At 53.9% G+C, this 13,548-nt stretch overlaps 1 protein-coding gene across 2 annotated transcripts; it reads right to left on the reverse strand.

Moving 5' to 3' along the window:
* Positions 1-26: 26 nt before the first annotated feature.
* Nckipsd (NCK interacting protein with SH3 domain) lies at positions 27-10,602 on the reverse strand. Of its 2 annotated transcripts, none has more exons than XM_021663173.2 (13): positions 10,308-10,602; positions 7,190-7,299; positions 6,747-6,945; positions 6,522-6,612; positions 5,782-6,272; positions 4,418-4,588; positions 4,192-4,278; positions 3,974-4,112; positions 3,807-3,887; positions 3,485-3,613; positions 3,302-3,394; positions 2,987-3,159; positions 27-939 (listed from the first exon to the last, which is right to left on the reverse strand). In XM_021663173.2, the coding sequence occupies exons 1-13, from the start codon at positions 10,476-10,478 to the stop codon at positions 736-738; spliced, it is 2,139 nt and encodes a 712-aa protein (XP_021518848.1). In that variant the 5' UTR covers positions 10,479-10,602; the 3' UTR covers positions 27-735. The 2 variants fall into 2 exon arrangements, with proteins under 2 accessions (XP_021518848.1, XP_021518861.1); XM_021663186.2 differs by lacking the exon at positions 10,308-10,602 and adding an exon at positions 8,090-8,232.
* Positions 10,603-13,548: the final 2,946 nt, after the last annotated feature.

Raw genomic sequence — 13,548 nt, forward strand, 5'->3', positions numbered from 1 at the left:
CCCCAGGATCATACAGGGAAGCCCAATTCCTGATGCCTATAATTTATTTCTGAAGGTAAGCTATAGCATATAGGAAAATACACATGGCTTTCGGTCTTTTTTTTTTTTTTTTTCTGAGAGAAAATAGATTCTGTCATTGGCTTTCTTAGTACCATCCTCCTGTTCCACAAGGCTCCAGGATGGATGGCCTGTCTCTAGGATCCCGCTTTCAAGGCAACAGCCTGGCCTAGGCCTCTGGGGCTGAAAGCAGGAGCGTGGGGGGAGAGCGGTCCCTAAGGGGGTAAGGGCTGCACATGAGCAACACTCACTGAAAGCTAAGGCAAAGAACAGAGCTGGTGGAAGGCGCCTCCCTCACCCTAAAAACATGGCTTGCTGAGGCCCAAGACTCAGACCAGGCAACAGGTGGGGGTGACGGTGGCCCAGCCTGGCGCAGCAGCAGGACTTTGGGTATGCACATGGGTATAGGGGTGGGTGGCATGCTGAAGAGGCAGCCTACCAGCAAATAGAGGATCTTCAGCTTGCACGTGTCCTCTGTCCCAACATTATTCCCAGACTGTGGTCCCCACTCCTACACTTGGCCCCTCACAGTGATTCTACCTCAGGTAAGGGGCCAGGCTCAGGTACCTCCAAATCCTTTATCCCCTCACAAACATCAGTGCAAAACATCCTTAGAGCAAAGCCCCCGGGTTCCCTGCACCCTAGCCAGGGCTGCAGAGAAGGGAGAAAAGAGAAGTGCTAGCTGGGGACCTCTCCCAGCTCCGGGAATTCCTTGTGCATCTCTTGGACAATCATGCGGTCCATCTGGCACTGGGGTGAGGCCTCTTCCTCAGTCAGGATGCGCCGCAGCGTAGCCTGAAGGTCTGACAGCCGATGGCGGTGCTGCAGGTAGGGCGTGGAGCGGACCACGGCATGCATCAGGGAGAGGTACTCCATGCGCAGCTGTGGGAAGAGCAGGCTGGCTCAGCCGCCCCAGAGAAGTACTGCAATTTCTCCCAGGGACGGACTGGCCTCTACTGCTCCATGGACTCCGGGACAACAAAGCAGCTGGCACTCCTCAAATACCAGCTGCCTCTCCAGGACCTAGGATGTATCTAACACTAAATTGCTCTCAAAGTGGTTGAGTGAGTGAGTGAGTGAATGAGTCCTTCCAGCCACACAGCATCACAGAATATGGCTGCCCAGGTCCTGTCAGGCCTTTGGTGCTACCCTAGGTACCATGTGTGTCAGGGCCTTTGGCTCTGTCTCTTGTCCCAGAAGAGCGTAATTATACCCGCAACCTGAAACAGCAATCTACTCTCATACATCTCAAGCAGATCGGTCCTGCGAGCGTGATCACCTATAGAATGTCAGCTCCCCCAGATATACCACTGCCTCCCATCTTCCCCCACCATGCTTACGGTAAAAGGCTTCCCATGCTCTTTTCTCTAGGAAAGAAACATGGCTTTGATCCAAAAGTTCAGACCCGAAATGCATGTGTCCTTTGATCCCGATATCCAATCCTACCGACTTCCTCTGCTTCATCTGTTCTGCTCAGAGCAGCTGTCTTGTGCATGTCTTCTGCTCTCAACAGCCACCCTTCACCTGTCCTCAGAGAATGTGGAGTGGGGTCCACCGCTGTCAGTCCCCTGCCTCGTCTGCTCGTGCAGTGCCCCATTCTCTCCAATACTTGCTCTACTTCTATGCTTCCTGGAGTGTCCCCCATGTCAGGCCGTGCACCACACCTCTCACCTTTGCAAGACCATTCATGATCCCACAGCTTCCTTTTAGCACCTGCCCCATTTTCTGTTTCCCTGTCCAGAAAGTTGGTTTCCTTCAGTGACTGCTTCCAAGCCCTTCCTCATTTCCACTCTCCCAGTAACTTAAAATTTCCTCCAACTTTCCATGCAGACTTGATTCCCTGCACCCACTGCTGGCTAGTTACTGCCGATTCCCAAATGGCAAACCCAAAGACCGATTCTCCCCCCACCCCCTTAGGCTCCTAACAGTGTGGCTCTGCTCTTCAAACACATGGTCTGTGGTTTGCTCTCGCTCACCTGGTTTTGTTCCTTGGTTTCTCCTTGGCCTAGCCTGCTGTGTCACAGCAAACACCCAAGCTTCCTTGTTGATTATAATTACCTAATGTCCTAGGTGGCCACACCGTCATAGGCTTTCTGTCACATCCCTGCACAGGCACCTCCAACACCTCTCTCTAGTCCCAACTCGCTCACTGCCTCCCTGAAGCCTTGGCACCTGGATGTCTCCTTTATTTTTTTTATTATTTTTGCAGGTATCTCCAAATATTTTATTTTTTTGGTGCTAGGGGCTGCAGTCAGAGCCTCATTGTGTGCAAGGCAAGCACTCCATCAACTGAGCTATGCCCTACCCCTTGATCTCAGTTTTTGTTGTTGTTGTTGTTTTTAATTTGGCTTTTTGAGATAGGGTTTCTCTGCGTAACAGCCCTGGCTGTCCTGGAACTCACAGAGATCCACCTGTCTCTGCCTCCTGAGTGCTAGGATTAAAGGTGTGCACCACCACACTGCCTGGCTTGTCCTCAATTTCGATTCATTCAAAACACAATTCTATCTTTCCCTAAGTTCCTTGGGCCTCCTCCATTAGTCGCCAGTCCTCCACCTGCCTAACTGCTCAAAACCACACCAGAAGCAAGCTCTGCTGGGCCATTTCCAACACACCCAAACCTGACCTACTTCACCCACCCAAACGGCCTCTCCCCAGCCACTCAGGCCACAGGCTTCCTGGCTCCCATGTTGCCCTCACAGAAAGGCAGTGAGTTACTTTCTCTAGTGAAAAGCGATTCCAACTCTCTCCAGACAGCCTGCTCCAGTTTGCCACAGCTGGCTGCCATGTCCTGGTTTCCGAGCAGCCTTCCACACTTACCTGGCTCTGGCAGCAGAGCCCTGCCCCCTCATCTCCACTCAATGTCAGAAGCACCCCACTTTGGTTAAGCTGCCTTCCGGCTCCCATCCCCACTCCAGCAACCTGCAGGCACCTTGTCTCCAGGTGACAGGTCTGCAATCTGCCGCACGGTGATGTCAATGAGGGCCATCATGTCTGTGTGGTAGAAGATGGCGGCGGTGGCAGGGCTGCTGAACACATCCTGCAGGAACTTGAGCACAGAGTGTGGTGGCTGCGGCTCATGTTTGAAGATTCGTACAGGATCATCTAGAAGGCAAGGGTTCACGGGAGTCAAGGAGGTCCTTGTCGGAGTCCCAGAGTCATCCCGGAGGTAGAGGACTCAAGCAGGGGAGGTTATGGAGTGAGAGCAGCACTGCAGTGGCACCCATGCAGACTTCTGGACTCTTACCCCCTCTGTTCAGAAGCAAAAGCAGCTTCTCAGAGAAGATCTTAACATTGTTGTGTTTGCCCAAGGCAGCCATGATGACATTCTGGTCAGGAGCTGAGGAAAGACGTGGAGACGAGAACAGAGTGGGTACGGAGCCTGTGAAGGTTCACTTTGGTCAGCCACATTCCAGACGGGCCCACCCACCTGTCAGGTGCAGGTTGAGAGCCAAAAGCAGGTTCATGCAGAGGTCCGGCAGCTGCTCTGTGGTATCCAGTGGAAGGCCGTCTTCAACGATGCTTAGCAGGAACTGGGCAAAGGGTGTGCCCAGGTGTTCTGAAAGAGGAGCATAAAAAATCTACAGACCCAACTTTTCCTCCTCATATAATCCAACCTCCTCAGCTTTCTGCGAGCCTTGGGAAAACCTTCTTCTTGTCAGGCTGTAGTCAGCAGGTCTCCTGGCCCTCGCGTACGCACAGATCCTACCTCTGGGACCTGTCCTCTGCTGCTCAGCGATCTGCACTCTTACCATAGTGTGCGTAGGGTACTGCCTCTCCCATGGAGAAGACCATGGCCAGGACGAGGGCGGAGTAACAGAGTTTCTGGTGGTCTGAGGGGTAAGGAAGGCAGTCAGCAATCCCCAGCAGATGCTGAGAACACTCTCCAAGTGACGAGGAGCATCCCACCTTGCCTCACCCTGCGTGTCAGTCTGCATGTCCCGGGCCAATTCCACAGGCAGCACGGAGGACACGAGTGTGGAGATGACCGCGGCATCGAGGCTGCACATGGCGCCAAAGCATTTGAGCAGCAGCAGCCGGAGTGACGCTCGGTGTTCCTGGCAGAAGGAGCTGCGTGCTCAGTGCCCTTAGCCCTACCCACATTCCTCTGTGCCCCCTCCCTTGTCTTGTACGTACCATCTGGTAATAGGCCACCAAGGCGAGGACAGACTCAAAGTCATTCCGTTTGCACATCTTTTTGCACACTTCAGGGTCTGCATCGGTCTGCAGAGGAGAGGAGGGAGAGGCAGCCAGCATGAGATGAGCAGGTGCGAGCAGAAGCGACCCAAGCATTAAAGATGGATGGTACAGGGTAAGGGTAACTCTCCCATGCTCACAGACCCATGAGTGTGCCCACCCATACCAGGATGTGCAGCAGCTCTTCCAGATAGCAGCGGATGACATCCTCATCCTCATACAGTGCCCAGCTGCGCTGCTGGGCATCATCCTTCCTCCGAGCCAGGTCTGCAAAGATCACCTCGAGTCTCTGCTGGTCATGGCAGACCTGTCCTGAGGGCAGGGCTGTGCTCAGGTCCTGGGGGAAGAGGACAAAGCGTGACTCAGTAACATCCTGCACCTCCCCAGCTCCGGGAAGCCTCCAGGGCCTGGGCCCCTTGGCCTAACATTCTCTGGACTGAGGTCCCACAAGATCCACACTGGGTAGGCCAACTCCAGGCCTGACCATGGAAGACTCAGCTGTGGGAACTTCCAACATCTGCCTCTCACCCTAGGTCAGGCTGTGCAGCTCCCATGAGGCAGGCATGAACCCTGTCACTCCTTGGATGTGACCCAGACTCCTCGTTCCCATTCCACACAGTGGGACACTGGGCCTGCTGTACTAGATGCTGCTGCTATGCCCAGAGCAGGCACGTGTACCACTGGCCTACTGCCCCTCTGCTCACTCTAACCAAAACCATAGCTGGAGCCTAAGGAAGAGCCTTTGGCCTACTCAAACCCCCTCATGCAGTCAGGACTCACTAACCCATTCTTTCTCCACTGACCTCAATTTTCCCCCCCCAAGACATGGTTTCTCTACGTAGCCCTGGCTGTCCTTGAACTTACTGTAGATCAGGCTGACATCAAACTCAGAGATCCACCTGTCTCTGCCTCCTGAGTGCTGGGATTAAAGGCATGTGCCACCACACCCAGTACCGGTGCCCTAATTTTTGAATGAGGCCATAGCCACCTTGAAATGCCCACATCTCACTCACTATCACCCAAGTTGGCACCTACGCCTCCATCAAAACTCACCAAGCACCCTTTTTTCTACACTGCCAAAGCTGGCAAGGTACTGCTTTCACTCAGTCCTGCGTCTGTTCCGTCTTGTAGTGGGAAACCCCTGTAGGTGGCTGGAAGCTCCCCGTTCCCACCTTCTCCTGCTCTCCCCTATCACCTGCCTCAGGCTCATCTGCTCCCACACCACCTCCCATACTGCCTGTGCCCCAGCCATGCCATCCGTCTTCTTCCAGCTCCTCCTTCCTGACAGCCATGCTGGTCCTGCCTCTTGGTCCTTATCCACGCTGAGCCTCTGTCTAGAATGTTCTTCCTCCCTTCCTTATTTCATGGGTCAACTCAAATGACCCCAATACCCAGCACTTGAAAACCAAGAGACAGAGCTCGACAAATACCTGCCACAGACAGCCTGGACAAACGTGAGGGCAGGAGCGGGGTGGACTAGCAGGCTGGCTGAGGGTGGGAAGGCTCCTTGGCCGTGCTGCCCACCCTCACCTTGCCCTCTACCAGCGAGAGGAGAACCTGCTCCATGACAGGCGAGCTGGCTGGTACAGAGGCCTGGATGTGCCCCACCACGACACCAATGGCCACGCGACATAACTCATGGCTCAGGCCGGTGTTTCTCCGCACAAGCTCCATCAGCTCTGCCCCAATGGTCCTTGGCACAACTGTCTCCGCAGCTGGCTTCTCCTCTGTGGTCTCTGGGCTCTGGGCATCCAGAGCTTCCAGGTCATCAGGGGCTGAGTTTGTATCAGCTGCCGCCTCCTCTGCAGGGGGCTCAGGGGATGGTGCCTTGGAGGGAGAAGGCTGGGCCTGGGACACAGTGGTGTGGGCACCTCGGCGAGGTACGGGTGGGGGTGTGGGTGAGCAGCTGGGACCTAGCTCAGAGGGGCTGGAGCCAGTACAGAGTGTGTCCATGGAGGTGCTGCTGACTGATGAGCCACTGGACACAGAACTACCCCCGGAGGGTACTGTGGTGCGGCCACCTGTGGAGAGAAAGTAAAGGCTATGCTGGGCCAACCTGTTGGGGAGCCCCGTGCTTCCTGGCCTAGAGGCCCTGACCCTAGCACAGGACCCAGTTCCTCTCCTCACCAAGCCGGGAGGCCCCAGCTGCCCAAACACGGGGACTCTATTTTCTCCCCAAGTTCAGAGCTCCCATTTGTCTAGCGCGGGCAGAGCAAGTGTTCCAAGCACACTGTACTCCCATCCCAATTAACCCCGCCCGGCCCGCTCACCGCTCCCAGAGATCACCAGGGCCTCTCGATCTCGGCGCTTCACTGGGGGGGGAGGCGTGGCAGGGGCTGCTCTTCGAGGCTGTGGTGGGACCTGGGAGAACAAAAGTGGGATCTGTGGGGAGGACAGGCTGCTAGCTGCACTTGGGGCTCGAGTGGACCCCTTGAGTCCCTGGATGAAGCCTGAGTCCCACACACCTCTTTCTAAAGGACACCCTCGCTCCGTACCTGGTAGAGGACTCCATCTGTCCCAAGATGCTCAGAACTGGGCAGGCTATGCTGCCGTTCAAAGCCAGTTCGACACATCCCATTGGGCTGCCTAGATGCATCCAAATGGTGGTCACTGGTGGACGGGGTCATAACTGAAGCACTGGAGGCTGAGGTACCCCTTCGAGACAGGGTCTCTTTCCGGTGATGGATCAGCTTCCTGATAGAGAGACAAACAGACCATGGTGGGGAGGTTCCTCCCTACGCCCAAAGTTCTTATTCGGTACCTGTGGGATGCTGGGATCTAACAGTACAGGCCTCTCATCTTTCCCATGATCCATTCCATTCTGTGGTACTTCCTACTAACCCTAATACTGCCTCTTTAGTATCTCTGGCCCTAGTAAGGAAGCTCACCCACCACCATGCTCAAGGGAAAGTATTACCTTCATTTCCCAGATACTCACTGAAGGACTCCACGCTGTTCCAGGCTATACTTGCCACCATCTCTCATGGCTGTGTTGTGCACAGCCTCAATGGCCCGGTCGATAGCTTGGAGGACATCTTGCTCCATGCCCTAAAGGTAGGTGGGCAGTTAGATCTGGTGGCCAAGTGGGGTTGATCAGCCCAGACCCAGCCCAGGCTGGAACTAGCCTAGAATTCTGGACAAGAGCAGACAGCCAAAATAGAATATGGAATGAAGCGCTCAAATTGTGTTGCTCAGGAGGCAGGGGCACAGGGCAGCCTCTGTGATGGCACTTTATATTCAGAGGGCCTCTCAGGACTTTATCCCATACACAGACTCTTAGCAAAGACATTTCTGGAAACTACAGCATGGTGGAAGTTTTGGTGTCTTTAAAAACTCAGTTATGTTATGTAAACTGGTTTTTGTTTTAATCCCAAGTGTAGGATATGGGACTGCTTTTAGTCCACAGCTGATGGCCTAGTGCAGCTCAGAGAGGGGCATGGCCTTTGCCGGCTGCAGCTAGTTTTATTCTGAGGACTCCGAGAGGGTATAAATACCAGAGCCCAGACTGAGAGGAAGAACGCTTTGAGGCGATGGGCAGAGGAAGGAGGCTGCTTGTTCGTCCTGCTGTGTTTCCCCTTTGCTGCTGCTGGACTGCCGGATATCCTGACGACTGAGACTGGTATTTTCCCAAAGGCCCCTACAGCCTTAACCAACCAGAATAAGTCTAAGTCTGCATCCCTGTCCCTTCCAACCTTCTTTTTCTCCTAACTAGGGTCTAAGGGTTGGAAGGGAGGTAGAGGCTTAAGAAACCCCAAATAAAATAGCTTAAAAATAGCACCTACACTCTAGGTCTAGAGCAAAACCATAGGGATCCCAGATTGGGACCAGAAGTGCATACCTAGCCTATCCTTGGGCTTGGCTCAGAGCTCAGAGGGCGATGCCAAAAGGAAGACAACAGTGACTGGAATCCGTAATCAGTCACTCTGGATGCTGACCCTTCCGGAGACCAAGGTCACACTCCCAAATGGCCTTGTCTTCACAGGGACCTTCCCAAGCACTGGAAGTTAACAATGTGTCAAAGGACCTCCCCTTACATCCTCCCAAGCTGTCCTACCAGTTTTTCAGACCACCTCTGGGAGATCACTCTGTACTTGTGGTAAAGGAGGGACTTGAAAGACAGGCCGGATCCCTGGATGTTGTCATCCTCAGGAACCCAGGACTCTGGCGCTAAGGGAGAGGCAGATTACAGCTGTGGGATCGGCCAGCACACATGTTCCACAGGACCCCAGAGCAGAAGTGAGCACACTCTAGGGTAGAGTTTTGCTGTCTGCTTTGATCAGCTGGATGGCTGGGTTTTTTGTTTTTATTTTCTTTTGTTTTTTCAGATGAGAATCTCTGCAGCCCAGGCTAGTCTGGAAGTTGCTAAGTTGTCCAGGCTGGCCTAGAACTCATGATAATCCTCCTGAGACTGTAGGCATAAACCACCATGCTTAGGTCCAGAGTGAATTTTAGAAGTTTCCCTGATAGGGGCTGATGAATACAGAGGTCAGCAGAGTCCTTTAGGTGGCAAAGATATGCCGGGTTACAGGTGGGGTCAGGGAGATCAAAGACAGAGAGATGGGGTGGGAGGGGAGAGTAAAGCAGATGGGTAACAGATAATATGACATATGGAGAGACAAGGCTCCAGAGGCAGATAGTAAGAGACAAAGCAGGAAGACACAGCTCAGGGACAGAGGGGGAAGGTTTGAGAAAGAAAGGCAAACACCAGGCAGAGTGAAAATGAAACAGAAATGAACAGAGTTGGGGTGACTGAGACTAGGAGTGTGCAGAAAGAAACTGAGGAAGTAATCAGAGAGAGGAGGGACTTTTCTTTCCCTCCCAAACTCCCAGCCCCTTGGTGCTGGCTGAAGCAGGGGCTCCACAGGCCTGGAGGAAGAGGCAAGACTTCCCAATGAGACCCCACTGCTCCAAAGGCTAGACGGGGTGTGACATTGTAGCTTCAACTTGATGTCTCTCACCCCAAGCACCTCTAGGTAAGATGAGACTGAGGGTCTATAAGGAATCCCCTAGAAACAAGGGTCCTTCCCTTTGGTAAGACCAGATGACATTTCCAAAATTGATAGCATTATTTCCATGCTTAACAGGGCTGGGACAGGATGTTTCTGTAGCTGGGGACTAGGGCAGGGCAGGAGTCTGGCATGGCCCAGACTGCTCTGGGTACCGGTTCCTCCCAGAACTGAGACACTGCAGCAGGACTCCTGAGGAAACAGGAACTGGAGCCGCAGCCTCCAATGGAAGGAGGCAGGGCCATCTTCAGAACAGGGGAAGCTATGGAGGAGGCTTGCTTCCTCAGTGTGGATGGCTCCCAGGCCAGGACAGAGCTCCCAGGTTCCAGAGGAAGGAAATCTGAGGTGTTGGGACTGAAGGCTTGCGGGAAGTGAAGCAGCTCCTGAAGCAGTGTCAGCAACGGCGAGGGGCCTTGGTGCCAAAAGGATTGGGGAAATAGTCCTAGGGGCAGAGCTTGAAGGGTGGGGGAGTTCGGGATTCAGAGATATGAGAGGAATTGGGAGTCATATAAAGGACAGGAATGCCTATGGCTCTGGGGTCCAAATGTGTGGGTGGGGTTTGGGGGCTGAGAACCTGGAGGGTGGTTAGGGAAACAGGTGGTGTATGAGATGGCAGTGTCAGTGGAGGGCACTGTGGCCTTACTGTATAGGTGGAGGGTGGCAAGGGTGTGGAATCCTTGGGGCTCAAAGAAGGGAATAAATAACAAGGGTTTAGGCCTAAGGGACTTGGGTATTGGAGTGGAGTCTTTGGGTCTGGCTCGAGAATTCTATTCAGATGGAGGCTCTGATTCTGCATATGGGGAAGCCTGAAGTACCAGTACCAGAATTAAGCTTCTCATAGGCTTGCGGTGAGATGTCAAAGGCCTAGTCTTTGGTGGGTGCTGGTGGCCCCTGGGGTCTCAGTCCTTAACGGCTCTTGGGACCTAAGGTCAGATTCTCAACTCCTGGTCTGGTAGAAGTCCCAAACAATCTGGCCGAGCTTCCTGGATGGGTTCTGCGCGCCGGTAAAGGGGTTCGGCCCAGAGGCCTGGGAAAGAGGGACACACTCACCTGCAGGCGATGCAGGTAGGCAGGCGGCACGTACCCCGTCTCGCCACTGCGCGCCCGCGCTGCTAACCACCAGTGCGTGCTGCTGCGCTCCAGCACCAGGAAGGTCTCGCCCGCAGCGAACGCCATGGCGTTGGGCTCCGCCGAGCGGAACGCGTACAGCGCGCGGTACATGGGGCTGGGCTGGGCCGGTACCGAGCTCGCGACGGAGGCTGCTGTGCCGGGAAGCCAGGCCCTGGGTGCCGTGCCGCGCCGCGCCGGGCCCCGCTCGCCCCGCCCCGCCCCGTGACACGCCACGCGTGCGCACGAGCGACCGCCGGAGCCCCGCCCCCGGAGCGAGCCGGCTCCAGCATCGGAGCGACGCGCCCCCTCGCGGCCCCGGGAGTCGGCGGGACAGGGTGGTGCCCTGGTCCCTCCGCCCCTCCAGGCCTCTGACTGCAATCAGGTGATTTCGGGTCCTAGCTACCCCGACCCGGCCTTCGCCCTCCTTTCCTAACTCCGGTGTGAGCGCCGCGTTCCTTCCCGCCTCCCGAGGAAGGCGCGCCGGGCTTAGAGCCGGTGCTTCCCCAGGGACGAGGAGATGGCGGGCTTGAGGACTACTGATCAGCTGTTTGGAAGTCCCTCCCAGGGAGGGGTGTCCTCAGCGCATCTAGGTCTCACAATGCCTTAGCACCAAGTCTCTGCTCTGTCGCTGTGGTGGAGAAGTGTGGAGGACAAGGGATAAAATCAGGTCATTCAGTCCAAAATGCAGCTTTGCTCCCCACCACACACACTCCCTTCCACCACTGTCTTCCTTCCTTTCTATCCTGAGTCTTTTGCATCTGTTCTATTTGAGCACTGCCTTCTGGACCACACTCAAACTTCTTTCAATCACTATCTTTTTGCTCTTATGTTATCACAAAGGATTAAAAAAGACTATAACTTTAAGGTCATATTCATTGAAAGACCCCCAGAGGGTATCTTCCGTCAGGGAGACCCCGTGCCCAGAGATCAGCGAGACCAGTTGTTCGGATGCAAACAGCAAGAGGCTTTATTGGATACACGGGTACCCGGGGCGACAAAGTCTCTCGGAGGACTTGCGCGCCCTCTGGGTGGAAAGCTGGGCTTTTATAGGGTTTTAGAGCAGAAGCGCGGGTACAGAAGCGAGAAGCATGGTTACAGGGAGCTGATTGGTGCATTCAAATGAGGCTAGTTCATGCGCGGGACTTGACATCAGGCCCCGGAACAGGGAAGCTGCAAAGGTCATGACCTTATTTCTGGCAGGCCATCTGGTGTTCTTTCTGAGAACTGATAGGCAGATATGCTACTCTCGGAAGTCCCAACTGCAAACATCCTGCTTGGCTTAGATAGCTAACGGGTGTTTTTCCACTCAGGAGCCAGGCCTCAGGTTGGGGGTCTTTCATTCCCCCATTTCTTTTCTTACTTGGAATGGAATCTTTCATTCTAGGGGGAATCAACATCTGTTTCCTGCTGGCGGAGTCGATGGTACTGCTGGGTCAGCACCAATGCCTGTATGACCTAGAGTCTGTCCTTCAGGAACTGGACCAGTCGGTTTAGAATGCAAGGCCCAAATAGCAGAATTAAGAGAATTATGATGAGAGGGCCCATGAGGGAGGAAACGAGAGTGGTGAACCAGGGAGCCTTATTGAACCAACTTTCATACCAACTTTGTCTCTCATTGAAGAGTTTTTCTCTCTGGTTGAGTCTTTCTCTAAGCTTGGCCATATTGTCTCTAACTAGTCCGGTATGGTCGGCATAAAAACAACATTCTTCCTTGAGAGCTGCACATAACCCCCCTTCCTGTAGGAAGGGGATGTCTAGGCCCCTTCGGTTCTGTAGGACCACCTCGGACAGAGAGGTTAAGGATTTCTCTAGAGCACTTACTGATTCCTCCAATGCCTGCAGGTCGGCATGCATAGCCTGTTGGAGTTGTAGGAATTGACTGGTTGCTGATAAAGCGGTGGCCCCAGTCCCAATTCCTGCAGCAATGCCCCCGACTGTTAGTCCCCCTAGCATTATTGCCAAAGTTAAAGACAAGGGTTCTCTATGGTATCGAGCTCTTCCCTCAAAGTGTCTATAGACATAGTCTGGTTCATGATAAACTATTTTAGGCCATAATTCAATGAGAACACAAAAATCAGAACTATCATTCCAGCTTTGGGCCGATATGCAGGGGGTTAGGCCAGTATTGCAGGCCCATAAGGTACTATTGGGGCCAGCCAGGTAATAGCTTCCTGGGTTAAGGCTGGCAGTGGAATTGCAAAGTGGCTGATTAGCAGTAGGTATTGTCCCGACACAGAGTCCCTGCCCAGACACCTCGGACAGGGTCAGTTTATGCTGAACGGAGGGATAGCAGCTCACGGGTGGGCTGGTATGATTAGAAAAGTTACCTAATACAGCCAGTCCTTCGTAATAGGGTGGAGTTGAAACCAGGCATAACCAACATTCTTGGGTCAGGTTGGGATCGGAGCGATTTAACACCTGATAGGCTCCTGCTATTAAATCGAGGAGCCTATCTCCCGATCCGGGTCTCTAAGGCTGCATTGTGGGGCTTGTAGCTGGTAGGCCGGAGCTAGGGGAAGAAACGGAAGTATTCGGGGCTTTTGGCTGCAGGGGTGGAGGTCTTGGTTGAGAGGGCTTCTTTCCATCTAATAAGACCTGGTTGGGGCCCACAGGTGTAGTAGTAGGTAAGGCCTTCTTAAGCTTAATTTTAAAAGTAAGGCCTATATCCCTTCCATGCATGTAAAGTCTAAGGCCCCACTCATATCCTCTGGTAGCAGTTTCCCAAGAGACCTTTTTCCCTGGCTCAGTGAACTGGATGAGCAAGGGATTACACCAACCCCCCGTAGTTTGATTATTGGCAGCACATCTTTTTTTCAATTGGTCTGGGATGTGACTGGGTGTCGCACCTGGATGGCGATCTTTTCTTTTAACAGTTATGTAATCCCAGCTGGAGGAAGGATTCCAATATGTATCCCCTGTAGTTTCACAGCCCCAAGAGGCACAGAAGTAATCATTCGCCCATCCACATGTATAGTGGAGACTCCTGCTCCTGTGACTTCCTGGGCAGATGTAGATTCCTGCCTGGCCATGTAAATCTGCTCTCTCAACCTCATTGCGGCAGCCAGGAACTATAGGGCGGCGACCTTCTAACTGGGGGGCTTTTGACCTCAAACTGTAAAGGATCTCAGGCGTTCCCCAGTCGGGGTTGGCCCCAAGGGCAAGGGCACAGAGATCCACTTCT

The sequence above is a fragment of the Meriones unguiculatus genome, chromosome 6 (genome assembly GCF_030254825.1).
Source record: "Meriones unguiculatus strain TT.TT164.6M chromosome 6, Bangor_MerUng_6.1, whole genome shotgun sequence".
NCBI lineage: Eukaryota > Metazoa > Chordata > Mammalia > Rodentia > Muridae > Meriones > Meriones unguiculatus.